Below are 25,401 nucleotides of genomic sequence, written 5' to 3'. Positions count from 1 at the left end.
AGAGCCCTCAGGGACGCATGCATGAGGCTGTTGTCTGGCCCCTTTGTTTCTCCTCTAAAGGGTCCTATCACATGACTAGCAACATGGCAGGAGAGGAAAGCTCAAGGGAGGGTCCAAACAGTATGACCATGATATGAGAGTTCAGGGGGGTTCAATCTATGCTAGGAGAGGAAAGGTCACCCTGGGGACTATGTCCCACTCTACAATATTTTGTTTTCCAAGTTGGGTTTTTTTTGTTTTGTTTTGTTTTTTGTTTGTTTGTTTGTTTTGTATTTTTCTGAAGTTGGAAATGGGGAGGCAGTCAGACAGACTCCCACTGCGCCCGACCAGGATCCACCTGGCATGCCCACCAGGGGGCGATGCTCTGCCCATCTGGGGCGTTGCTCTGTTGCAACCAGAGCCATTCTAGCACCTGAGGCAGAGGCCATGGAGCCGTCCCCAGCACCTGGGCCATCTTTGCTCCAGTGGAGCTTTGACTGCGGGAGGGGAAGAGAGAGACAGAGAGGAAGGAGAGGGGGAGGGGTGGAGAAGCAGATGGGCACTTCTCCTGTGTGCCCTAGCCGGGAATCGAACACGGGACTCCTGCATGCCAGGCCGACGCTCTACCACTGAGCCAACCAGCCAGGGCTTGTTTTCCAAGTTTTGATCATTGCTAGGCACCCAGGGCTTTCTACCCTGGTGACCTGTATCTGGCTTATTGTTCCTACTTTGCACATGGCTGTCTGACAGCCTATTGTAATCATTAATAAATCCATGCCTATTTTTCATATTGAAAACTCATATTTATTATTTACCTTGATGCCTATTTGTTTCTGATTCTTGGATAAATATACTTTTTTGTCATTCTTCTACCATTATGGAACTCTGTAGTGTATCTGCAAGTAACATTAAAGGATTATTGAAGTTATTCTTTATACACTGCTACTGAACATGTGTAGCTTTTTTATTCTGGATTGTCATACACTTTATCTCCTTATATATGTGTCACTAAGCTACCAAAGACATGGGCTTTGCCTCAAGATCTTTTAAAATTAATTTTTTACTGATCCTAAGATTTAAATACACTGTATATCTCATTTAATACCATATATTTGCCATCGTGATTCAATAAGGTGAATTTGAGTTTTTCAGTATTTACAGAGCAGAATTTAAAATATATTGGATTTAAAATAGTGAAGGAACATTTGAATTACAAATTTAAGTGAGAATATCTATTTTGGCACTTGCACATCTTAATAGAATGAATCTTGATTTATATAAACATGCCAAGAGATGCCCCAAAACAGACAAAAAAACAATCTGAAACCTGCTTCGAATACAGACTTTTTGGCTGAAAAGTAATACTTTCTTTTCTGATATCTTTCATCGCAATTTTTTTTTTGACTGAATAGAAGCAAAACCAAGTCTTAGTGTAAGTGGATCATGATTGATACCGAAAATTTTATTACTAAACATCTAGTGTTAAATCACAAGGAACTAACTTGATCATCTGATTTATTAATTGTACTACTATGTTTTCTCAGTACATTAAATTTTGATATCAACTCTCATATGTGACTGCTTTAAGCATATAAAGTTTTATTTTGAAGTTGACTTCATTCTCTGTTGCCTTGATGATTCCTATTTTTCAGAATAAATGAACATGTCTGCTTAAAAATGTTTTAATCCAAATGAATGCACTGTATTTCTCAAGCAGGTTTTGGTACCTTTTAAATAATGTCATCTATGAATGTGCTGTATCACACACTGTCTTCTGTTGGTGTTTATTATGGCATGTACACTCACTTTGTTTTGAATCATCTTTGTTTGCTGTATTTCTGCAGGCAACTTTGTGATCTTTCACTCTACTTGAAGTTAGTAGCCTGTTTCTATCTAATTACATGGTCATGTCACCATTCTGTCGATTGGTGTAGAATTCAGTTGATGTTAATGCTGAAAATGTAATTGATGAACATGCTAACAACTGTGTGGCATGTTTGAATAACATTGTGTGAGAGGCATAAACTTTGAACCTTACCTAATAATGTGAAAAGCGTTCCATATCAGTAAGGCATTTTCAGATGGAAGCGTGTTTAAGAGTCTCTTCCGCCAGTAAAATTAATGATGATATACACGGACAGCATGGAAACTCCGTGTTAATCATCTCTTTAGGAATGTGGCAGCATACATCTGAAATTCAGAGCACACTTCAGTTTCACGTTTTAACTTACACATGCCAGATTGTGAATTTCTGTGGAATCTCGGACCCATGAAAGAAACCCAACTTAAATATAGTCTGGCTTTCAGCTGAGTTACTAGCAGCATAGTTTAGAAATGCCTCAGTAAGTACAACCCAAATTGAATGCATATGTTTCTCTAGTTCCAGATATTCGTGTTGTTCTTTCTTAGCATTTTCCTGGAAAAAAGTCTGGGAATTCATTTTCAGTTCCTGTCATCAAAGTTTTTATATAATTATTTGTTAATCAGTGATTTCTCTTAAACAAGAACTTTATGCACATTATTCCCTGTGAGAAGTTGCAAAGCAGGCAGCTTTTTACATTGAGGCATCGGATAAAATAAGTAGGTGGTTTCCAATAACCTTTAGGGTATTGCAAGATAGATGTGGACCTTGGGCTCAATCTTTAGACCAGTGGAACTTTTTGGTACCTTTTTATCCAGGAAGAGACAACTTGAAACAGCAGGTTGGAAGGAAAGAATGGAACTAAAGACTAAGAGGTCAGGGTTCAGAAAAGATTACCAATCTAAGATATTATCAGTAGTTGCAGAGCAAACATAGATGCTAGCAGAGACTTATTATAAAAAAAGGTGAAGATTATTTCAGTGTGAAATTATATTGAGAAATAGTTAAGAAGAAAATTATTCATTCCTCTTCCTTGAAATATGATAAAATTAGTGACAATGACAAGACTGGAAGGATTTTTAAGAAAATGAGTAATTCCTGCTTCATTTCTCAGTTTGATTTAGCAATGGAGAGGCCAACTAGGCAGATTGAAGGGTAAAGCGTTTATGATGAATCTAGAGAGATGGATGAATGAATGATAGTCCCAGAATTCCTGTTGCACAATGAGATCAGTAAAGCCAAAAGAAGAGCCTGGGAGATCCTGGATGCAGGGATAGCGATGACTTTCTTGAGAAAGAGAACAGCAGTGTGGTGGCTACCCGTATTCTAGAGGACACTAGCTTCGCAGTTATTCATGCCCATTTCTACCTCCCCTGTTATATTATGTGAGCTTCATAATGTCAAGGGTCCCATCCTACTCAGCCGTCTCATAGGAAGCATTCAGTAAATGTTTTTCATTGAATTAAAGATGGACATCTAAGAGGATGTATTGTGGGCCTCTTGAGTGAGAGAGAAAGGAGGGTCTAAGACACACAAGGAAGACAGGAAAATGCCCTAAGCAGGGCTGCTTGCCTGGATGATGCTAAGGACCTGTGTTAGTTTTAATGACCCTCACCCCTTAATTAAAAGAACTAGCCAATTACTGTTCAGTTAGTAGAGTATGAACATAACTGAAATGTGATGGACAGACATTCATAATACACTATTAATGTGCTATACTAAAATATGCAGTTCTCACCAAGGAGCAATCCATGGAGTGAAGGGCACAGAGGGGTAAAATAACAATTGAAACACAATGTAAACAGACGGTTCCATGTGTTCATACCACTGTGAACAAATGACCATTCTCCAAGATTCCTTATGTTGCCCACTTTGATGCTCTTAGCCAACATAATTAGAACTGGCTTGAAAGAGCATTATACTTACACCAAGCTCTTCATGCTTTATCAATGTTTGAATGCATCATGGCTCTGGCCACGGGGCATGCTCATCACTGAGGGCAGTCAGAGTGGAAGGTGGGCAACACAAGTTTTAACTATCGCGTGATCTGCTTGCAAGTTGTAACAACAGCTATGACCACTCTTGGACCCTTAGTTGTGCGTTAGGCACTGTACTAAGCAGCTCACCCTCATTCACCTATTTCCTCATCACAAAGCTATGCAGATAATACCCTGTTTATTTATTCAGTCCCCAACAAGGAACATCCTGGTCCAAGTGACCTTTTTTCTTGTATTTTTTTTCTTTTATTCATTTTCAGTGAAATAAAAATCGGAGCCTATTTCATTTATATAGTCAGCAGACATTTGTGAGGTGCTATTTATGAACCAAACACTACAAGTCAGACATGCCCAGCCTCACCCTTCAGAAGTACACGTTCTAAGGCTTGGTAAGGACTGATGTTGCAGGGTGTACAGGCTACCGCAGAGGTAGGCATGGCAATGGGAAAGGGCACAGGGGACTCTGTCGAGAGCTGTCGACTCTGTGAGACCATTCCTCACAGCTAAAATAAGGGTAGCTTTGGGTTGAACCTATAAAATTGTTTGGTTTTTTGTTGTTGTTGTTGTTGTTTTTGGTAGGTCAGAAATGGTTGAACATTGGCTATTTTATATGAATCGACCTAAATAGTTTCATGACAATCCACCTTATCTTATGACAGTGTGGTATTTGTACAGATGGTGTAGTTGTGCCACAAAATACGTGTCTGAATATTTTGTACTAGGTTTCCTTACTGTACATCTGGTATTATAGGGGGAAAATACAGATTTTTTTTCAAGTGTTGGAACTCTCTTTTCAATTCCAGATATTAATGAATGTGAACAGCCTGGACTCTGTGGTCCTCAAGGAGAGTGCCTAAACACAGACGGTTCTTTCCACTGTGTCTGCGAACAGGGTTTCGCAATCTCTGCCGATGGCCGAACGTGTGAAGGTAAGATAAACCGTAGGAGATCCTGTTGTTACTGTGTGACAGACAGCGGGGACAATGCTTTCTATAAAATAGGCAGAGACCTTAAGATACTAAGAGACAGTTACAACTGAAGAGCCCCAAGCATGTATGCATCAAGGCGACTCCTACCTGAAATCATTAGCTCAGTGTTGCTGGGATTTACAACTAGGATAACCTAAGGGTAATAGATAAGATATCCAGCTGATTTCACTGCTGAATTATGACTCAAAATGTGCGGAAGGTGATGATTGAGGTGCACGTGGGAGGCCTGTAAGAAAACCATGGCAACCTCCTGGGCATAGCTTGAGACTGTGCCTGTTTTGATTATGCTTCATACAGATCACCTCCATCATTCTGTTTATAGAAATATGTCTTGCTTGATTTCTCTGCACCATTGTCAGCAGAAATTTTCCAGAGTTATTTCTCTAACATCCTTAGCTCTCTGAGCTAGTATATTTTCTTACCTGTCAGTATTTGTTATCCTCTAAAAGCTAATTAAGTTAAGATAACACTGTCGGCTTCCTGTTTGCGACCTCTGTATGTTTGCGGGAACACAGCACTGGTTATAGTCAGAAGATTGACGTTCCTGATGACAGTATAGTTTGATAAATGGTGGAATAATTCATCTGAACCTTTTAAAAAGTAAACTGAGAAGATTCCCATATAATCTTAATTTCAGCCCACCTCTTTGAAAATATAGGTTATGAAAACCCAGCTATGTTTTAAAGAAGTAAATTCCAAAGGTTCTGTTGTTGGGCTGTGATAGTACCCATATTCTTTGCTCTTAAAAATAGTGCAACAGGAAGTGTGTGCTCTCCTTGCTCGTACCACAGTGGAACCAGGTTCATCTGAAACTCATTATTGTATTGGGAGGAATAAACTGATCTTATAAAAAGCAGGAGATTGTTGGAATTGCTCTCCTGCTGAGCAGACAAAACATTGATGCCAGATTTGGCTCTCAATAAAAAAGAGATAGTGCGGGTGCGGTTTGAGCAAGCAGATTTCGAGGGCTTTGGAAGCAATCAAAAGTGGGGAAAAGGAGGAAAAACATAAAAAGGTGATATGAGAGATTTACAAGGACGCCATGTTTCCGTGGTTCAAGTTTTAGGTTAGTTTTATACTTAGAGCTCTGAGACTGGGGCTCTTGAAAAAGACACTGCATGCGTGCATACATTTTTCCGAAGGGATCATAACGTCCGAATCCCTGATGAAACCAAACTGCAGAACGCACGTTTCCCCGCATTCCGGAGAGATGCAGGCGGGCTCCCTCCGTTGGCTCTGAAATTGTGGCTGTCAAGGGCTCCCTTTACTGAAATGAAAAACTGTGTTCAAAAGAAAAAGGAAGTTACCTTAAGTGCCCGCTTGTCACGACTGTCGTTCCAGAAGACCATACCAGTATCAAGATTCACATTTATTTGTTCTTTTGGACTTAGTAATTGATCTTTAATTTGGTATCTTTTTAAATACTGATTTCTTCAACTTGAGAGTTATATATCCACCCTAATTTAGTTGCTGTTCTAACTTTGTTAGGCATTTACCTGGCAAACACTTGAATTTAAAAAACAGTTTTTAGAAAATGTCTAGTGCTTTGTGAATTACTGTGCCTTGGCATACTCTCTCTGACACTTGGTCCTTATTTTTTTACTCCAGAAACTGGACCATTTTACAAGTAGTAATATAGGTAATTTAGAATAATGTGCCGATATATGGCAGTATAACTTACAATCTTTTTAATTATTAGGCATGTTGTTCTCTTTCTCTAATAAGATCTGCAAGGCTTTCATTTATTTTGGGCTTAATTCAATATATTAAACTGGTCAAAATTTCCTTTTGTTGGACTGAAACTTGTGGCAGGAGCAGTATGCCCTGACTCTGCCCCTGGCTGTCTTGTAGGATGGAGCCAGTCCACGTGATCTTGAGTTACCTGTGGAGTTTATACACCTAGGATAGCAGGTCCTCAAATAACATCATTTTATTCAATGTCATTTTGTTATAACATTGATGATATGCCATAGGTCAGTGGTTCTCAACCTTTCTAATGCCGTGACCCCGCAATACAGTTCCTCATGTTGCGGTGACCCCAAACCAAAAAATAATTTTGGTGGCTACTTCATAACTGTAATTTTGCTACAGTTATGATTCGGAATGTAAATACCTGATATGCATTATGTATTTTCTGATGGCTTTAGGCGACCCCGCTGGGGTCGCGACCCACAGGTTGAGAACCGCTGCCATAGGTACTTAATTCTTGTTTATTACCTCAATTAGCCTATGGTAAAATTGGTTTTGTTATACGTTGTTTCGCTTCGAGTTGCAGAACATATAGACAACGTTAAGTGAAGACCTACTACTGCACTTGAGTTAACAGTGAGAAAACGTCTGGATGCTCTTACTTCCTGCTGGTTCACCAGCATCTGAGCTTCTGGCAAAGCGACTGAAGCCATGTTGACACAGGGCTGGCACAGCCTGCTCTGAGCAGGGCTGAATGCATGCTACCCAGCTGAGGGAAGGAGGACCCTGCCTTCATTTCTTAGGGCTGGGAGAGGTGTCTGTGTCACGTCACCGTTATTGAACCACAGTGAAGAAGTGGACTCTGTCAACGTGAACTGTCCCCAGTGTGAAGTAACCTGGCCCATTCTATAGAAATAAAAACAGCAGCACTGGCTCCTTCCTGTCCCTGCTGTTTGTGGTGCCCTGGGAGCACCTCCTGGGAGAGGGACTTAAAGGACAAGAGTGTTATTTGAAGTTCAGCTGGAGTGGGATGGGAAGTAAATGGTGAGTGAGCAGCTAGTTTATCCACTCATTCATTCACTCAGCAAATATATGCAGAGTGCCTGTCCTGTACCACTCCCTGTTACTGTTCTCAGGGCAAAACACACACACTTCCTGTCCATGTGGAACCTACATTTCAGGAAAGGAATTGGGGATAGATAAGTGAATAGTACATAGGGAAAATTATGTTTTAAATAATATCATATAATTATACTTTATGGATATACCTAAACACCATATATAATATAATGCGCAGGTTTTTTTTGTCTCAAGTCCAACATATGGATGTCACAAAAGTGCAGGGGAACAAGACCCTTTCCTTTCTCCTAACTGTGGCTCACTTGCTGCAGCCACCTTCCTTATGTCCTCTGGCCAGAGCTTTTATCTTGTGTAGAAAAGCAAAAGGCAACTTTTTATTTCTTTCACTTAGCTCACTGTGTGTGTGTGTGTGTGTGTGTGTGTGTGTGTGTGTGTATGTGTTTCTGAAGTACAGACTCCTGTATGCACCCGACCAGGATCTACCCGGCATGCCCACTAGGGGGCGATGTTCTGCCCATCTGGGCTGTTGCTCTATTGCAACTAGAGCCATTCTAGCGTCTGAGGCAGAGGCCATGGAGCTGTCCTCAGTGCCCCGGCCAACTTTACTCCAATGGAGCTTTGGCTGCTGGAGGGGGAGAGAGAGATAGAGAGAAAGGAGAGGAGGAAGGGTGGAGAAGTTGATGGGTGCTTTTCCTGTGTGCCCTGACCAGGAATCAAACCAGGGATATCCACTCAACTCACTATTTTATATCCCATTTTATCTCACCCATTTGTTTTTTTTAATCACAGTTTCTTTGCTGTTTTACTTTTTCTCATTTTTTTTTATTGTGGAATTTTTATTCGTGTGAAAAGTCACCTTATCATCCCATTTATAAGGTGACTTAGGGTTTTGGTTTCTTCGTCATCAGCAGAATGTGAATGAGAGGAGAATAAGGAAACTTGTGACAGTTGGATTCCTTATCCAACAGTGTCACCACATCTGTCCCCTGACCCCAAGGAGAAGTGCCTTGTGGTGTCTGACTTTGTGTCACTCCATTCACGTGACTCTCTACTTGCTGCTCTTGCCCGGGAGCGGCTGTGCTCTCTCTGTCGGGGACCCAGGCTGAGTGAGAGATTGTATGACAGGTACTGGAGTTTGGGGACATCAGACACTCTAGACCTCCGCATGCTTTCCAGCCTGTTCACACAACTGAGTGGCCACACTGCTCTAGCAGGGACCTCGAAGAAGCACAATAACGCGTAGGGAGTAAGAGTGGTTTATAGAGCGTGGTAGTTGTGGCTTAGGAGGCCTTTAAAAGATGACCAAAATCAGGACCCGGGTTCGATTCCCGGCCAGGGCACACAGGAGAAGCACCCATTTGCTTCTCCACCCCTCCGCCGCACTTTCCTCTCTGTCTCTCTCTTCCCCTCCCGCAGCCAAGGCTCCATTGGAGCAAAGATGGCCCGGGCGCTGGGGATGGCTCTGTGGCCTCTACCCCAGGCGCTAGAGTGGCTCTGGTCGCAATATGGCGACGCCCAGGATGGGCAGAGCATCGCCCCCTGGTGGGCAGAGCATCGCCCTCTGGTGGGCGTGCCGGGTGGATCCCGGTCGGGCGCATGCGGGAGTCTGTCTGACTGTCTCTCCCCGTTTCCAGCTTCAGAAAAATGAAAAAAAAAAAAAAAAATGACCAAAATCATTTCCAAAAGCCCTGTCTTTTAGAGGGCGTCTTCATTCATTCATTCACTTGACAAATATTGATTAAGTGTGTGCACACTGTGTGTCAGTCCCTGGCATACCTAGATAGTTCTAGGTATTAAGGTTATGTCAAGGAACCAAGAATAAGCCCCACTTTCTTGGTGGCTATAAACTAATAAGTAAATTGCGTAATATGCTAGAAAGTGATATACCCTATGAAAAAAGTAGAGCTGAGGAACGGGATCTGAGCAAAGAATGGGAAGCTGGTATGATCCTAACAAGGGTGGTCAGAATTGGCCCTTCTGCCTCTACTGTAGGTTTATGAAAGGAGCATTGAAATTTTGTGTCTAGGTTGAATGAAGCTTTCCTTTTTCAAACTAGTGGTCCACTGGTTAAGTTATAATAGCCTGTCAATAAATGGACAAGAGGCATGAGATTGTCTGCTCAGGGTTTTTTTTTTCCTGTTGCCAACAAGAATTCTGTTAACAGGGAATAAACAGAGTAGAACAGCAGGAGCAAACTCTAATGTCAGTTTGGATTCAGGGTGATAATGATGTGTCAGTGTTAGTTCATCAGTTGTAATAAATGTACTACTCTGCTTCCCCAGTGTTGATAGTAGGGGAGAAAACAGGGGTTTGGGAGAACCTGTGCAATATGGGAACTTACTGTGAAACTTGACTGTGAACCTAAAGCTGCTCTTAAAATAGTCTGTTTTTAAAAATTAGACATTTCTGGAATTACCTATTTTTCATCAGAAAAGATAAGTCATAGCCTTTCATTTTAATTCTATATTCTATTTCTATATTTTCCCTTGCTGAATGTTGCTGTTTATTTCTCACTTTTCAAAATAATACCCCAGACAGATTGCATGATTAGAAACATCTGCTCCCACTTTTGAAACCATTCTAATATTGGTTCAAAAACTGAGAACTATAGGATTGGCAGGGGACTTACAATGCCCAGCCTGAACTCAGAATCACAAAGTACTCCAAGAGTCAAGTCCTGCTGATAGACAACTATCCTCTAATCCCATAACCTTTTTAGATATCTTCTGTAAACCACTGGTTAATTCATTCATTTGAAAGGGAAAACATACCCAGTGCACGCGGTCAGGACGGCCAGCTTCTTGATGTTTACTGAAAACAATGGTATCAGAAAGACTAAAAGAAGTTGGGTTCAAACTCTCAGGCCAATTAATGTGCTCGTTGGAAACCCAAACACACAGTAAAGGCAACTCGTGCCAAATCAAAGAAATAAAAACAAATTGGGAGCAAGCGTGGTTTTGTTTTCAGACTTTTAGGTGCATTTTCTACGAACAGTGTAGAAGGTATAAAACCGTTGTTGACCTCGCTCCAAGGCAGTTGGTGGTTTTGTGGCATGAAGATGGAACTCTATATCTTTCACCAAAAAGAAATATTTTTGAAAAGGATTTCGCCAAGTAGGACATCGAAATACCCTGACACAATACTATATTACCTCTGGCTGCGTGGCCCAAGTATTTTTACTCTTTTTTAGTAGTTTGGGGTCGGAAACTGAAAACTCGAGTAAGAGAATGCAGGCTGAGTGTTTCTTACTTGTCTAAAGGAAGGGATTTTAGGTTAACAATAGGATTCTTTCTCTCCCATGTGTAAAAATAAAAACGATCATACAACATTCCAGGTAAGGAAAGGAAGTAGCTTCCCACCGTAAAGGCTACTGTTCTACACACGCATTCCTCCTGTGAATGCACTTCTGCAGAAGTGAGTGAAAATGGATGTTTAAATCATTAGGGGGAGAGCTGAGGAAATTTTGCTGGACTAAGTAAGCTGCTTTTGGACCTGGGATACATATTTTCCATGCGTTGCACGATTGTCTTCCATATAGCAACATTTGTATAAAGAAATTCATAATAGTAGCAAAAAAATTCAAGAACTCTTCCTAAGCCTTTTATCACTGCTGACCTTTTAAAACCCCAGAGCTATGGAAAACCATCTGTTCATAGAAGGAGAAGTAAACACTTTCCTTGCAGCCAAAAAATAGACAAGAAACTTCCAGAAAGTGAAGACTGCAGATAGGCAAGCCACCCCTCACACTTTCTACCACCCAGCTCAGATCCGGGGCACCAGCTTCCTGCCGCTATTTTGATGAGTTTTCTGATGTCATCAACAACTTGAGTATATGATATAGATCATGGAAGGTTTTTGTGAGTAGTTGTTTTATAGTTTAGGCCTAAATTGTAAGGCTTAATATACTGATTCCAGTATCAGTTACTTGTTAACTATCTAACCAATAGAATATGATGTGTTTGTCTTGGATTCCCACTGTGAGTGGTCTTCAGATACTTCATTATCTGATTTAATGACTATTAAAAACAATAATGATGATAATACTAGCTAGCCTTTATTGAGTTCTTATGAGTCAGGCACTATTCTAACAGCAGTGGTGGGATCCAGCAGTTTGCACCAGTTGAGCAGAACCAATATGTAATTTCTTTTTGAGTTCGGTGAAACAGTTGTTAAAATGGCACTTGTAATCAGGGTTCTCTCTAAGGTGGGCACTGGGGCAGCCCCCAATTAGGAAATCACAAATTTACATTCCTTACTCTTTTTTAACGTTCATCTGCACAACAGCAGATTCTAAGAGTGCCCGCAGTAGGTGGAAAAAATACAATGGAACTATGCTTGTAATATGTATTTATTCATTTTGTAAAACTCATTATACCTTTGATGAAATACTACATTTTAATTCCTTAGCATTTGTTACTTCAGTAAGCAAACATAACGTCAAGAGAAAAAGTGCCAAACAACCAGAGGGTGACAACTCATATAGTTTTTGTCAGATGTTATTTAATATTTTTTCGTTAATGTTTTTAAACTCTTTCTTACAACATAATCTAGTTTTGTGTACCTCTTTTATTCTTATTTAAATATTAAATGCATGAAATAATAAACTACCTTTCATTACATTTTTTTATACTTAAAATGGTCATTAGAACAGAGAACCAGTTGTTAAATTATTTGAATCCCACCACTGCTGCATAGTACCCATTTTCTCATTTAATCTTCCAAACAAACCTATAGGTGGGTTAAAATTTAATTGGTATCCTTTGGCTGCAGTGGATAGCTTAAAATAAATAAATTTATGCCTGACTAGGCAGTGGCACAGTGGATAGAGCATCAGATTGGGACGTAGAGGACCCAGGTTTGAAACCCCGAGGTCACTGGGTTGAGTGCAGGCTCATCTGGTTTGAGCACAGCTCACCAGCTTGGACCCAAGGTCACTGGCTTGAGCAAGGGGTCACTTGGTCTGCTGTAGCCCCCCCCCCCCAGTCAAGGCACATATGAGAAAGCAATCAATGAACAACTAAGGAGCTGCAACAAAGAATTGATGCTTCTCATCTCTCTTGTTTCCTGCTGTCTGTCCTTATTGTCCCTCTCTCGTCTATGTAACAAAAAATAAACAACTAAATAAATTTATTATACTAATAATTGAAGAGATTGCCACCACTCATCTCCTATAGGTCTTTATTCAACTGTTGCTTTCTCAGTGAACCCTTCTCTGACCCCTCTTTCTCACATTCCCTCAACCCCCTTACTCTGTGTCTTTCCCTTATGTGTGGTTTATTGTCAGACTGCCCTACTACACTCGAATGGCTGATGAGACAGGAAACTTGATCTGTGTTTTTTTTCATTGAGAATAATTATTGCACAATAATTAAGGGGAATGAATGAAGGGATTAAGAGATGGTCTGTAACTCATTCTGGACTATCAAGAAACACATAAGAAGATTGAGTGTATTGTGCACTATTGTGAAGGCTTTTCTATTTTTTTTGAAGACATACTTCTGTAAGGCACACCCTGCATATTTATTAGCTTTAGCAGTGGTTGAAAAATTAGGCTGTGGAGTCTCAGTATGTGGGCTTGAACTCTTACTTCGGCTCTGCTAAGGGGTGTAGACTTGGGCACGTTACTAAATCTCCTGCCTTTGTTCCCCATCTGCATAACGAAGATAATAATAGTACCCACATGGAGTTGTAGTGAGAATTAAATATGTCTGTGTGTGTTGGCAAGCATCAACCTGGAATGGAGCCTGGCTCATAGAATGTGCCCAATGAATATGAATTACTGTTAGTGTTTTAGCACTTTTCGACCTGGTACGCTCATTATTGCCAGTTGTTTCCTTAATATTTGGGCACCTAAAAGGAGGGAGCGTTTAACATCTCTGTTTTTATTTGATCAGGGCTTTCAAAATATGCAGCACACAGTCAGATTACATAAGCATTTGCGAATTAAATTGTCTGGGAGTTTTAAGTCCAGGTCTGGATATAAATAAATTACTATATTCTCTCTCTACTTTTAGACCCAAAATTTATTCAAAGTCATATAGAATGCAATGCAGTAACTCATTTATGCCTAATGGGCCAAAATTCTTACCCTTTGTTTTCCCCAAAAGTTTCATATGACTGTCCCCATTCACCCCCTGCGTATTTCAAGTTTTTAAATGTTTTATGTGTCAATTGCTAGTAAACTGATGGCTAGTACTGATGCTTGTTTGCATTTAAGCCTTGGACTTGTTATTTCTAGAGGTACACTGTCTATTTCCTGTGGTTTCAAAACTGATCTTTCTTGGCCTCCTATTTGAATATGGAAAGAGAAAATTTAGAATAGTGAAAAAAAAATGGGAATTTTTTGGCTGATTTTTATATTGCCTCTGGGGCCTGAGTGTCAAAAAGATGAATCTAGGGTTTGATATGTTTGGCCTGTGCTTAGGGCTTCCTCCCAGTCCTCACTGGCAGCACCTCTTAGTGTAAGAAAGGCTATAGGAAAAGAAAAAGTGGACAGCTTGACTCTGAAGTTAGACTACGATGTTGATTTTTAAGCCAATCTCAGGTGTAAAAATATAAACTGTTAAATTAATGCAAAGATAATCCAAGTGGCTATATAAGACAAAGGAGTGGTGCATTTAAAAACTTGCACAGTGTACACACACAAATGTGTATTTCACAAATACTATCTTTTGTAAGTAGTAATTATGGTAGGAGAAATACTCAGTGAAGTTCAGGATATTTTTCACAAGTATCTAAAGAACTTTTCTGAATGGCATAGAATTTATAATGGAGAATTTATTCAAATATTCTACTTTTTGTGACAGTTCATTATATAATAGTAAATTAAGACTTTATTTTTACCTCCAAAAGTAGAAATGTTTTTTGGGTTTTTTTTACAGAGATAGAGAGAGAGGGGGATAGATAGGGACAGACAGACAGGAACGGAAAGAGATGAGAAGCATCAATCATCAGTTTTTCGTTGCGACACCTTAGTTGTTCATTGATTGCTTTCTCATATGTTCCTTGACCATGGGGCTTCAGCAGACCGAGTAACCCCTTGCTCGAGCCAGCGACCTTGGGTCCAAGCTGGTGAGCTTTGCTCAAACCAGATGAGCCTGCGCTCAAGCTGGCAACCTCGGGGTCTCAAACCTGGGTCCTCGGCATCCCAGTCCGACGCTTTATCCCCTGCACCACCGCCTGGTCAGGCTAGAAATGTTTTTTTTGAAGCTTTCTCCTCATTTCTTTCCTTCAAATTTTTAGAAATGTTTCTTTTTTGTAACAAATTCAAATATTCTCATTCAGTTTTCCAGTTTTCATTGTATATATCTAATATTCTGTCAATCAATCCAAACTAGGAAGAAAATGGCTTTTTTATTTCAGAAATACACTTTGATTCTCTTTTTCTTGAAAGAAACATCGATAACTTCATGTTTACAGGTTTTACTTTTGTGAAAAGACAAAGTATTTTGTTTTTCATTAAAAATATACTAGTTTTCTATTTAATGCAGAATTTTTTCTTTAGATGTCACAGATATCCGTTTTTAAGTCTGCCCTATAATGCTGAGGTTTTATTGTAATTGAACAAACAGGTGCCCCGTGCAGTGTCTGCCCCAGGCAGCGCCTCTCAGCTCCGCCCCGTGTCCTTGTCCCGAGAGCAGGAAGACCGGTGCCCTGTGCGGATGGCAGGCTTCCCACCTGTTAATGGCACAGATGCCCTTCCTGCGACAGAACTTAGTCTCTGTGAGCTCCCTTTCTGGGGCTTTTACTACATGGGCTTGTTAATACAGTTTAAAATGGAAAACCCAAAATACTCTTCTCGGGGTTCATCTAACATGATTTTGTTTGTAAAGATTTTCATCCTTGACCTGATTTCAGATGATAGAGACTCTCTCTCGGCACACTTATTCCCATCCTTGTCTTCAAAACCCTAGTGGAAATGAGAACCAAAGACATTAATTTAAATACTTGAAAAATTCTGAGGACTATTTTGGGTGTTCAGAAATAATTACAGAATTAAAGGACTCAATTTTATATTTTATCCTCACATAAATGAACATTTACTAGCTGTGTTTACTTTGAAACTTACGAAAGGGCATGTGGAGTGAGGAAAGTGCCAGGAACTGGGAACCCACACACAGGGGTTCAGGTGGACACCTGGGGGGGCCAGCAAGGGACTGGGGTGCTCAACTGACCCAGACCCCGTGTCGCATCATTAGTGCTTAACAACAGATATGACCTACCGTTCAAAATTAAACAGCTTTTATTTCCCATTGCCTGTTTAAATATTCATAATTTCCAAACCCTATATATATCCTGGAGCATTAGGATTTCAGTCTGTTCTAAATATATAACAATTCTGTTATGATTTTAAGAAAATTATTGCCCTGGCCGGTTGGCTCAGCGGTAGAGCATTGGCCTAGCGTGCGGAGGACCCGGGTTCGATTCCCGGCCAGGGCACACAGGAGAAGCGCCCATTTGCTTCTCCACCCCTCCGCCGCGCTTTCCTCTCTGTCTCTCTCTTCCCCTCCCGCAGCCAAGGCTCCATTGGAGCAAAAGATGGCCTGGGTGCTGGGGATGGCTCCTTGGCCTCTGCCCCAGGCACTAGAGTGGCTCTGGTTGCAACATAGCGACGCCCAGGATGGGCAGAGCATCGCCCCCTGGTGGACAGAGCATCGCCCCTGGTGGGCGTGCCGGGTGGATCCCGGTCGGGCGCATGCGGGAGTCTGTCTGTCTCTCCCTGTTTCCAGCTTCAGAAAAATGAAAAAAAAAAAAAAAAAGAAAAAAAAAATTATTAAAAATTTTTATAGTAACTCTATTACCTTTTATAAAATGATAGCACATTTGGGACAGAGTATTCAAGTAATTTCCTTGACTTGTGGTGGGTCATATAGCAATGTAGTTAAAATTTAAGGAGAGATGTATTGTGTTACATATAGCTTCTTATTTTCAACTAGATTGCTATTAAAAAAATAAAAACAAAAACAGAAAATAGCTTGATTTCATATTGCACTTGGAGGAAATTCTTTCATAGTATTTGAGTGTCTTACAGTGAATTAATATGGAATGATCAGGATTACTAGTCAGAGTCCCTTAATATTTTAGTCTAATCAAAAAACCTCTTACCAGTGAAACAAAGAAAGAGAGAAAATGAGCTTTTGAAATGGTTATCTTTTTCTTCTTCTTCTTTTCCAAGTGAGAGGAGGAGAGATAAAGAGACAGACTCCCACAGGAGCCCCACTGGAATCCACCTGGCAACCCTGTCTTGGGCCCATGCTCTGCCCATCTGGAGCCATGCTTGCAACTGAGCTATTTTTAGTGCCTGAGTCAGAGGCTCTGGGGAGCGATCCTCTGCATCTGGGGCCAGTGCACTAGACCCAATCAAGTAATGGTTGCAAGAGAAAAAGGGGGGGGGGGGTGGAGAAGCAGGTGATCACTTCTCCTGTGTGCCCTGACCAGGAATTGAACCCAGGACATCTACATGCCGTGACAACACTGTACCACTGAGCCAACTGGCCAGGGCCAAGATTGTCTTTAATTAAGAAATATAGTTGTATGGATTGGCTTTTTTTCTTTTTCCAGTAAATTCTTTAATTGGTTAGAATGCATAAAATCTTTAAATCACAGGGTGACATCTTGATAAACTTTTACCAAATAAGCACACTAGGCAGTGAGCCCTTGAACCCTCCCTCAAGCTTTCTCCTGATTATTACCCAACCCTTCCTCAATACCTACAGACATATGTAATAATTTTTGTCCTTATTACAGTGGCTTTGTTTTGCATGTTCTTGAACTTATACCAATGGAATCATAGTGGGTACTCGTTTGTGTCTGTCTTCTTTCACATTGTGTTTATAAGCTTCATCTATGTTGTTATACGTAGCAGTACTTCACTCATCTTCATTTCTGTATAGTGGTTCATTGTATGAATGTACTGCAATTATATATCCATTCTACTGTTGATGGACATTTGGGTTACTTCCAGTTTGGGACTTATGAATAATAAAATCTTTGTGACTATTCTTAAACATGTCTTTTAGTTGACATAATCACTAATTTCTGTTGGATATTACACAGAAGTATAGTTTCTAAGCCATAGAATATTTGTATGTCTCAGTTTCATAGATACAGCCAGTTTTTGAGTACCAATTTACACTGCCACTATCTAAGTGTGGGAGTTCTAGTTCCACGTCCTTATCAACAATTGGCATTGTCAGTCCTTTTTAAAGGAAAGCCCTGCTGAGGTATTTCATCATGGTGTCAGTTCACATTTCCCTTGTGAGTATTGATGTTCAACAGCCTTTCAGAACCTTATTGGCTTTTTGGTTATTGTTTCAGTTATAACAAAACTCTTCAAAATTCTGCATAACAAAACTCTTCAAAATAAGGTGCTCCATACGGCAACTGTCCTAATGATAACTTCAGGTGTATCCAAGTTCTTAACATTGACTCAGAGTCCAATGTTTTAATTATTTCATTTGAGATCAGTACTCTCTGTATCTATAATCTTTGAAAATCCTAAAGTTATTATGACACTCTTCTGTGTTGTCATCTGAAAGTTTTATTATTTTATATCTTACATTTGGAATCTATAATTGCCCTGAAATTGATTTTGCAAATGGTGTGAAATAGAGGCCAAAATTTACTTTTTTCCTTAATGGATGTAGAGTTGGGTCATCACCATTTATTGAAAAGAGCACCTTTTTCCCACTGCTCTACAATGATAACTTTGTCGCAAGCCATTGAATCAAATATATAGTTGACCCTTGAACAATGTGGGGGTTGGGTGCGCCAACCACCAGATCCCTTGGGCAGTTAAAAATATGCATATAACTCCTGACTTCCTCCCCTCAACTTAACTATTCATAGTCTACTTCTGATAAGAAGCCTTACCAATAACATGAAAATTAAATATTTTGTATGTTTTATATATGATGTACTGTATTCTTACAATAAAGTAAGCTTTAAAAAAAAAGGGAAAATATTATTAAGGAAAATACATTTACCATGTTTATTGAAAAAAAAATCTGTATGCAAGTGGACCCATACAGTTCAAACCTGTGTTGTTCAAGGGTCAACTGTCTATGAGTTTGATTGTTTCTTCTCTAATCCATCCATAAATTTACCTATCCATCCTTGCACCAATAGCATATTGTCTTAATTATAGTAGCTTCATAAAGATTTTTAATACATGATGTGCTATAAATTCTAAATTATCCAACTTTGCTTTTGATTGAGATTGTCAGGGCTATTCTTGGTCCTTTGCATTCAGTGGAAGTTTTATAATCTGCTTAATTTTCACAAAACTCTGCTGGGATTTTTAGAATCACATTGAATCAATTGATCAATCTGAGGAGATTTGATATTTTACAATATTGTGTTCCAATCCATATCCCTCTATTTATTTAGGTTTTCTTTCACTTACTTTGGTGTTTTGTTACAGGTTTCTTTTTAATTAATTTTTAAAATTAATTTTAATGGAGTGAGTTACAGTTTTTTATATAAGGTCTTATAAACATTGTTTATACTTATTCCTAGGTTTTTAATATTTACATATTGTTGCAAATGGTATTTAAAACCTTTGTATTTTTTAAATTGTTTGCTACTAGTGTATAGTGCTACAATTTGCTTTTCGTACATTGGCCTTGTATCCGTGACCTTACTAAATACACTCATTATTTCTATTAGTTTATCTGCAGATTCTTTTTTATTTTGTACATGTATAATTCTGTTGTCTATAAATAATGTAGTGCAAGTTTTATTTTCTTACAACTATTATACATTATTATACTCTCTAGGACCTCCACTACAATATCGACTAAAAGTGATGATACCAATGCATTTTGCCTTTTAATCTACTTTCTCTCTTATTAGTGTAGCTACATAAGGTTTTTTTCAATTAGATTTTGCCTGGTTTGTTCTTTCCTACCTTTCTGTGTTTCCTTTTGGAAGACCATTTTTTTTCTGAGAAGGATAATATTAATTCTTTTCTAATCCAGATTGACATTCTTTGTCTTTCAACTAGAGAATTTGGCTCATATACAGCTAACGTAATGACTGGTATTTGGTTCAAATATGTACCTTATTCTTTGTTTTCCGTTTGTCTTATCTCTTCATTCTTTTTCCTTCCTTTTTTATTTTTCTTTCCTATTCTTTTCTTTCTTCCCCTCCCCCTTTTTTTGGCCTTCTTTTGGAATATTTATTGTTATGTAACCCCCTCTTGCTTTTTTGAATATATTTTTGAAAGAATGTTTCCCTATGATTTTTAGCTAAATAGTGTATGAAAGGGAAGTAAAATGCACCAAAAGATAAGTTTGGGATCTGAAACACATTGGCCCACGATCTACTTTCACAGAATAAAAAGTGGAATTGTATGTAGTACTTATCTGTATACAATAGAAAAGTCCATCTGCAGATAGAAAACATTTTTAACTGGAAATTTACCATTTGTATAGAGGAAGGGATTAGGTCCAAAGTGTTTTTATTTTCATTCAACAGAATCTCTGAATTTAATGTTCAGAAGATTGTACTTTTGGGCTGTATGTCCAGAGTTTTTGAAACTAAACAAATACAGTTTTGTATGAAAATAATATCCTTGGCTAGATTAAAAAGAATTTAAGGTTTTTTTGTCTTGGAGATTTTTATTTTTTTGTTTGCTTGTTTTCAACTTGTTTGTATTTTCAAATGTTGAGAATTGCTATGGTTTCCTAACTTAAAATATGTATATATATACTATTAATAATTAGCAGCATTTTCTCTTATATAAATATCCTTTCAAGCAAAATAAAATTTAAAAAATTCAAGAGTATGATTTTGGTTTGTTCAAGTACAGTTGTCTGTGAGATATTCATGTAGGTGTGTGAGGTAGGCAGTTGGTTCAAGTTAGATCTAGTGTTTGGATGAGAAGTTTAGGCTGGAGATCCAACTAGGAGTGGTCAGCTATAGATGAAACTTGGAGCATATTAGAATGTATGAGGCCACTAAGAGACATCATATAATGAGAAGAAAAGAGGCCCTAGGACTAGACACTATGAAACTTCAAAATCTAAAGGTCAAGCAAAAGAGAAAGATTGTGTAGGAGTGGCCAAAGGATTAAGAGGAAACCCAGGAGCATATAGGACCTTAGAACCCGGATGCAGAGGGAGCAGCTAGAAAAGCAAATATTCTGAGAAGCTCCATGCGGATGAGCTCCATCGGGCACGTGGCAAGTGTTTTATACCATTTCCCATGGAGAAAAACTGCAGAAGTGGAAGGGGAGAATTCTTTTATTAGACTATTTCAAATGGTAAATCATTCTCTCTTTATAGAGGGTGGGTTTGGAGTGGCAGTGAGGGGCTGGAGGCACCAGGCCCTGAAAAAAGGCCATTATAAGAATTCTGGTGAGAAATGATGAGGTCCTGAGTGAGGAGGGATAGGAGGAGAGGGGTTGGAGATAGAACCAAGATATAAAAGTCTAAAGAGCATGGTGAGTGGGTACGGGGAGGTAATCGAGGATGTCTCGTGTTTTTGGATAAGATGACTAGGATGATGTTTGTGATTTTAGGGTGGTTTTCATTAGGATTTTATGAATGGTGAATTAAACACCACATGATACTAATTAAATGAGAAAAAAGTTTTGGTTTAGTTTCTCTAGAACTTCTAGCTGTTTCCAGAAATTAAACAAGAGACTGGTCTGGGTAGCTGTTACAGAATAATTTAAATAAATATTTTTTAAAGGAATGCATTTCAAGGCTGGATTAAAAAGAAAAAAAAAATTTTAAAAGTCTCTCTCACTGGCCAGCCTTGTTTTCTAGAATTTATGTGCTAGAAAGTTGGATTTGAAATAACTTTCTTACATCTGTCATTTCTTGTTGCTTATCTTCGGTTGCTAGTTTTCAAAACGTAGTTTTGACCAGTGAGGCCCCCGGGTTTTTCCCCATTGTTCTGTCGGGTCACTGCATGGCAGTCAGATTCTGCACAGGGACATCATCTTTTTCTGTTTCCTGGCTCATCTCCACTTCCCAGAATGAAGTTATTTTCCATAACACGTAAGGCCCATATTCTTCAGCCTTGTCAGTGTTGCCAGACCTCAGTGGACTGTTCTTTTAAAGGCCCTTTCCATATCCTATTGTATTGTCTGGACCATCTCCAAATCCAGTTTTTAATTTCCTATTGGCTAAATTTTATTTTATTTTCTTCAGGCCTTGCACTCATCTTCCATTCAATCCTTGTTTCCCTCCTCTCCTAAGAGAGCGACCTTAATCTCTTTTGGGCCATCAGCCATGCCATTTAAAAATTCCTCTGGGCAGCGGGTTTAACATTGTTCAGTCCCACTTCTTGGCTGGGATGTACCGTCTCCCGGTCTGCTTCCCTTCCTTTCAGTCAGGAATATGAAGGCTGCATTTTTCCTGAAGCAGCGAACCCTACATCCTGCCCAGTGTAAGCCCCTTTTCTTTGGCTCTGTTTTCCTAAGGTTCTGACACCAAGTATTTAACCAATTCCAGTGGGTCAGGAGGCCCTGGGCTGAAATAATGGGTCGTTTCCTTTTTATGAAAAGATCCAGAGAACATCACTGCTAGACACAGTCCTGGAACCCCCTGCGGCTTCTATACCCTTCAGGGGTCTCTTAGAGAAATACCATTTCCAGGACTACCTGGTAGCTCAGGTAGTTAGATTTCAAATATCATGATACTTGATGAGGCCTTGTTTAAATGGCAGGACAAGGGTACTTGATTTAAACTGCGAGTCCACAAGGGGTAAGTCGAGGAGTGTGCTCTCTGACTTCCTTCTCTGTAGTGAGCAAACCCTAGTGTGTGTGTTGGGCTCACAGCTGGGGTAGGTCTGTTCTCCCTCTCAGACAGACCATTTATAGCTGTCGCCATGGTGGGAGGCAAGCGGACATGTGAAGAATGGAGCCTCAGGCTTCCATTCCGAAGGTCGTTCCTTCACTGGGCTCAGCTCCTTTGCCTGCTCTCCCGCTAACTGGCTGCATAACCTTGAGGCAAGTTACTTCCCCTCTCTAGGCCTCCGTTTTCTGGTTCTTAAAGTGAAGGGTTTCAGACTAAATAATCTTGAAAGTCCCTTCATTCATCTAAAACTGTTTTGATGACAGGAAGGCTATTTCTTCCAAACCATGCAAGAACGGTGGAGATTTTGCTACGAATGAGGGCTAAAAATGGGGCCCTGTTCCATCCTCCCCCTCTCTAGAATTCCCTGGAAGCAGACAGAAGGCTCGAGGGTGAGCTGCTGCCTCCAACAGGTAGATATGTCTTGCTCAGAACAACAAAAAAAGAAAATCAACAAAGATAGGACATGTTAAGAAAGTACAAAAAAGAAGCACTTTTTTCTTAAACAAATCAAGCTGAGCAATGTATCTGAGAGAAGGAAACAAATCATTTAATTGAAAAAAAAGTGTACATACTCCTTTCTCCCTATACCCATATTTGTCTGTGTATAAATAAGGAAAATTTAATGGAATTATTGAAGTTTTTGTTACAGATTTTATTGTTGAGGTCACTAAACACAGTTGTAGTTTTTTGGTGAGTAACTAAGGTTTACGTAACCCCAGACCCTTTTAGAAAATCATGCCTTTTTTTCATACTCTGACCTTTTTTTATAGCTCACCTTACTTAAGCAGATAGTGTCTGGCCTTAGATCTTTATTTGAGAATTGAAGGTATATGGTTAGAGTTCTGCTTTATGTGGAGAATCCCTGTGAACAATCAGTAGGTTTTAAAAACTTTTCATCCATTTGAAAGGGTAGCAAATAAAAAGCATATGGACGAGAAAAACTGATCCACCAAATAGGTCAGTGATTAAAACCCTCAGAGTGTGGGCCTGTCGGTCACTGACAACATTGCTACTTTAAAAATGAGCTACTGGTAGTTCCAGATGCCTGGGCGTCTGCTTTATTTCTCTTTCTGGCATTTATAGGTACTGTTGTTATTGGAGATTTCACATCAATGATCCACTATCCGTGGTCTGTGTAATTCTTTATTGACTTCGTTGGCATTGAAACAGTAATATTTATATCTGCCTTGTTCAGTAAAATATTAATAGCAAAAAACTTGCAAGAGAAATCAGCAGTTCTTACAGTAGTGTATCTAATTCATTTGAGTTGCCAACTGAGAGATGTCTGGCCAATTACTCCTTCATCACGCGTTTGGGCAGTATGGCTGGTAATAATGCCGTGCAGTATTCTTACAGATGCCTAAGCCAAATTGCCTTAGTAAGGTAAGTAGTGTCATAGACCCAGCCTTCATTAATGAAAAGAAAACCTGTGATATTTGGATCATTCAAAATTTAGTTTCATATTCAAAATTCAACTTCAACAAAAACAGGATCACTTTCCCTTGTCTATTTATGAAGTTTGCATCCTGATAGGGCTTGTATTCTTATATAATTATAAATTTTCTTAACAGTGTCAGCTTTATTTTTATAGACAGAACAATGGAAAATATCTCCAAGAGTTCACATCGAAAAAAAAATCTAATGGAATAATGTTTTTTAGTAATACAGCTCATTAGTCAGAGAAGTGAAACAAATGTTGTCTTCTTATTAAAGCTATTACCTCACCTCATTGTTGAAAACATGAAACTGCTGAGAGTTACAGCCTATCATTTTTATAAAATATTAGTTGTTGAAGAGCTAGTCTCCGGCAGGCATTTCCATGTTGTTTTTCCTTTTCATTCACATCCAAAACATTGCTCATCTAAACTCTCTCTGTTAATCACTATTACAATAAGTCTGAGACTGCAAGACGCCCAGTAATTCATGACCGTCTCAGCACTTCTTCACCTTAAGGTCACTTTTTTCAGTTCCTGAGCTGGCGATCATTAACAAGAAAGCATCATCTGCTTAAATGGCACGGAATTAATAAAAAGGAAAGCAAGAGGCTTTATTTCAAGAATCTGGTCTGAAAAGGCACCAGATTTCTGGCACAGCTTCCACTGCCTCATTTTTTGTAGGGAAGTAAGGCGCTGGAGAGGTTCGTTCAGTGGAAGGTTCCCCATGCTGGAAAGTAGCCCTGGTAAGCACAGCAATGGCACAAAATGCTCTGGCAGCAGAGAGAACGCTGATAGCTGGGAGTATTTATGGGAAGTGCCACATGAGAAGTGTCCCTTAGATTGACTCCTGAAAAGCCAGGAGGCATTTCTGAGCAAAGCAAGTAGGGGAGGAATTTCTAACAGAGGAAGGGGTGTGCACCACGTCCATGAGAAATTAAAGACCATGGGGTTTTCTAAGAGCTCTAGTGTACTGGTGGGGATGGGGTCTTTGTTGGGAAGGAGGTTGGCTAAGAATGGTAGCCAGACTTGCAGCCAGGAGACAGGTGATGAAGGATGCTCTTCGCTCTGTTAAAGAGAGTGCTTGGTTACCTCTAGCCAAGAAGAAATATTGATCATTCTGAGTGAGGGAATATCACATGACGCGGGTGTGGTTTGGCAGAGAAAGGATTAGAGCAGTGGTCCCCAACCCCCGGGCCGCGGACCGGTACAGGTCCATGGGGCATTTGGTACAGGTCCGCAGAGAAAGAATAAATAACTTACATTATTTCCGTTTTATTTATATTTAAGTCTGAACGATGTTTTATTTTTAAAAAATGACCAGATTCCCTCTGTTACATCCGTCTAAGACTCACTCTTGACGCTTGTCTCAGTCATGTGATACATTTATCTGTCCCACCCTAAAGGCCGGTCCGTGAAAATATTTTCTGACATTAAACCGGTCCGTGGCCCAAAAAAGGTTGGGGACCACTGGATTAGAGGGAGGGAGGCAACGCTAGAGATAAGGAAAGCAATTAGGAGTATGAGTATCATATCAGGGAAGTTAGTGTGGCGGGGGAGGGAGGA

General features: G+C 39.6%; 1 protein-coding gene across 16 annotated transcripts in view; it reads left to right on the top strand.

The window, feature by feature from the left end:
- The window catches only part of LTBP1 (latent transforming growth factor beta binding protein 1), a 416,121-nt gene that overhangs the window by 333,882 nt on the left and 56,838 nt on the right, over positions 1–25,401 (top strand). For all 16 annotated transcript variants that reach the window (XM_066378530.1, XM_066378532.1, XM_066378534.1 and 13 more), the window contains one exon: positions 4,641–4,766. In XM_066378530.1, the coding sequence (XP_066234627.1) occupies positions 4,641–4,766 (126 nt within the window). The remainder of the gene's footprint in view (positions 1–4,640; positions 4,767–25,401) is intronic.

This window comes from Saccopteryx leptura, chromosome 3, assembly GCF_036850995.1.
Source record: "Saccopteryx leptura isolate mSacLep1 chromosome 3, mSacLep1_pri_phased_curated, whole genome shotgun sequence".
Classification (NCBI taxonomy): domain Eukaryota; kingdom Metazoa; phylum Chordata; class Mammalia; order Chiroptera; family Emballonuridae; genus Saccopteryx; species Saccopteryx leptura.
This window is presented reverse-complemented; position numbering and strand designations above follow the sequence as displayed.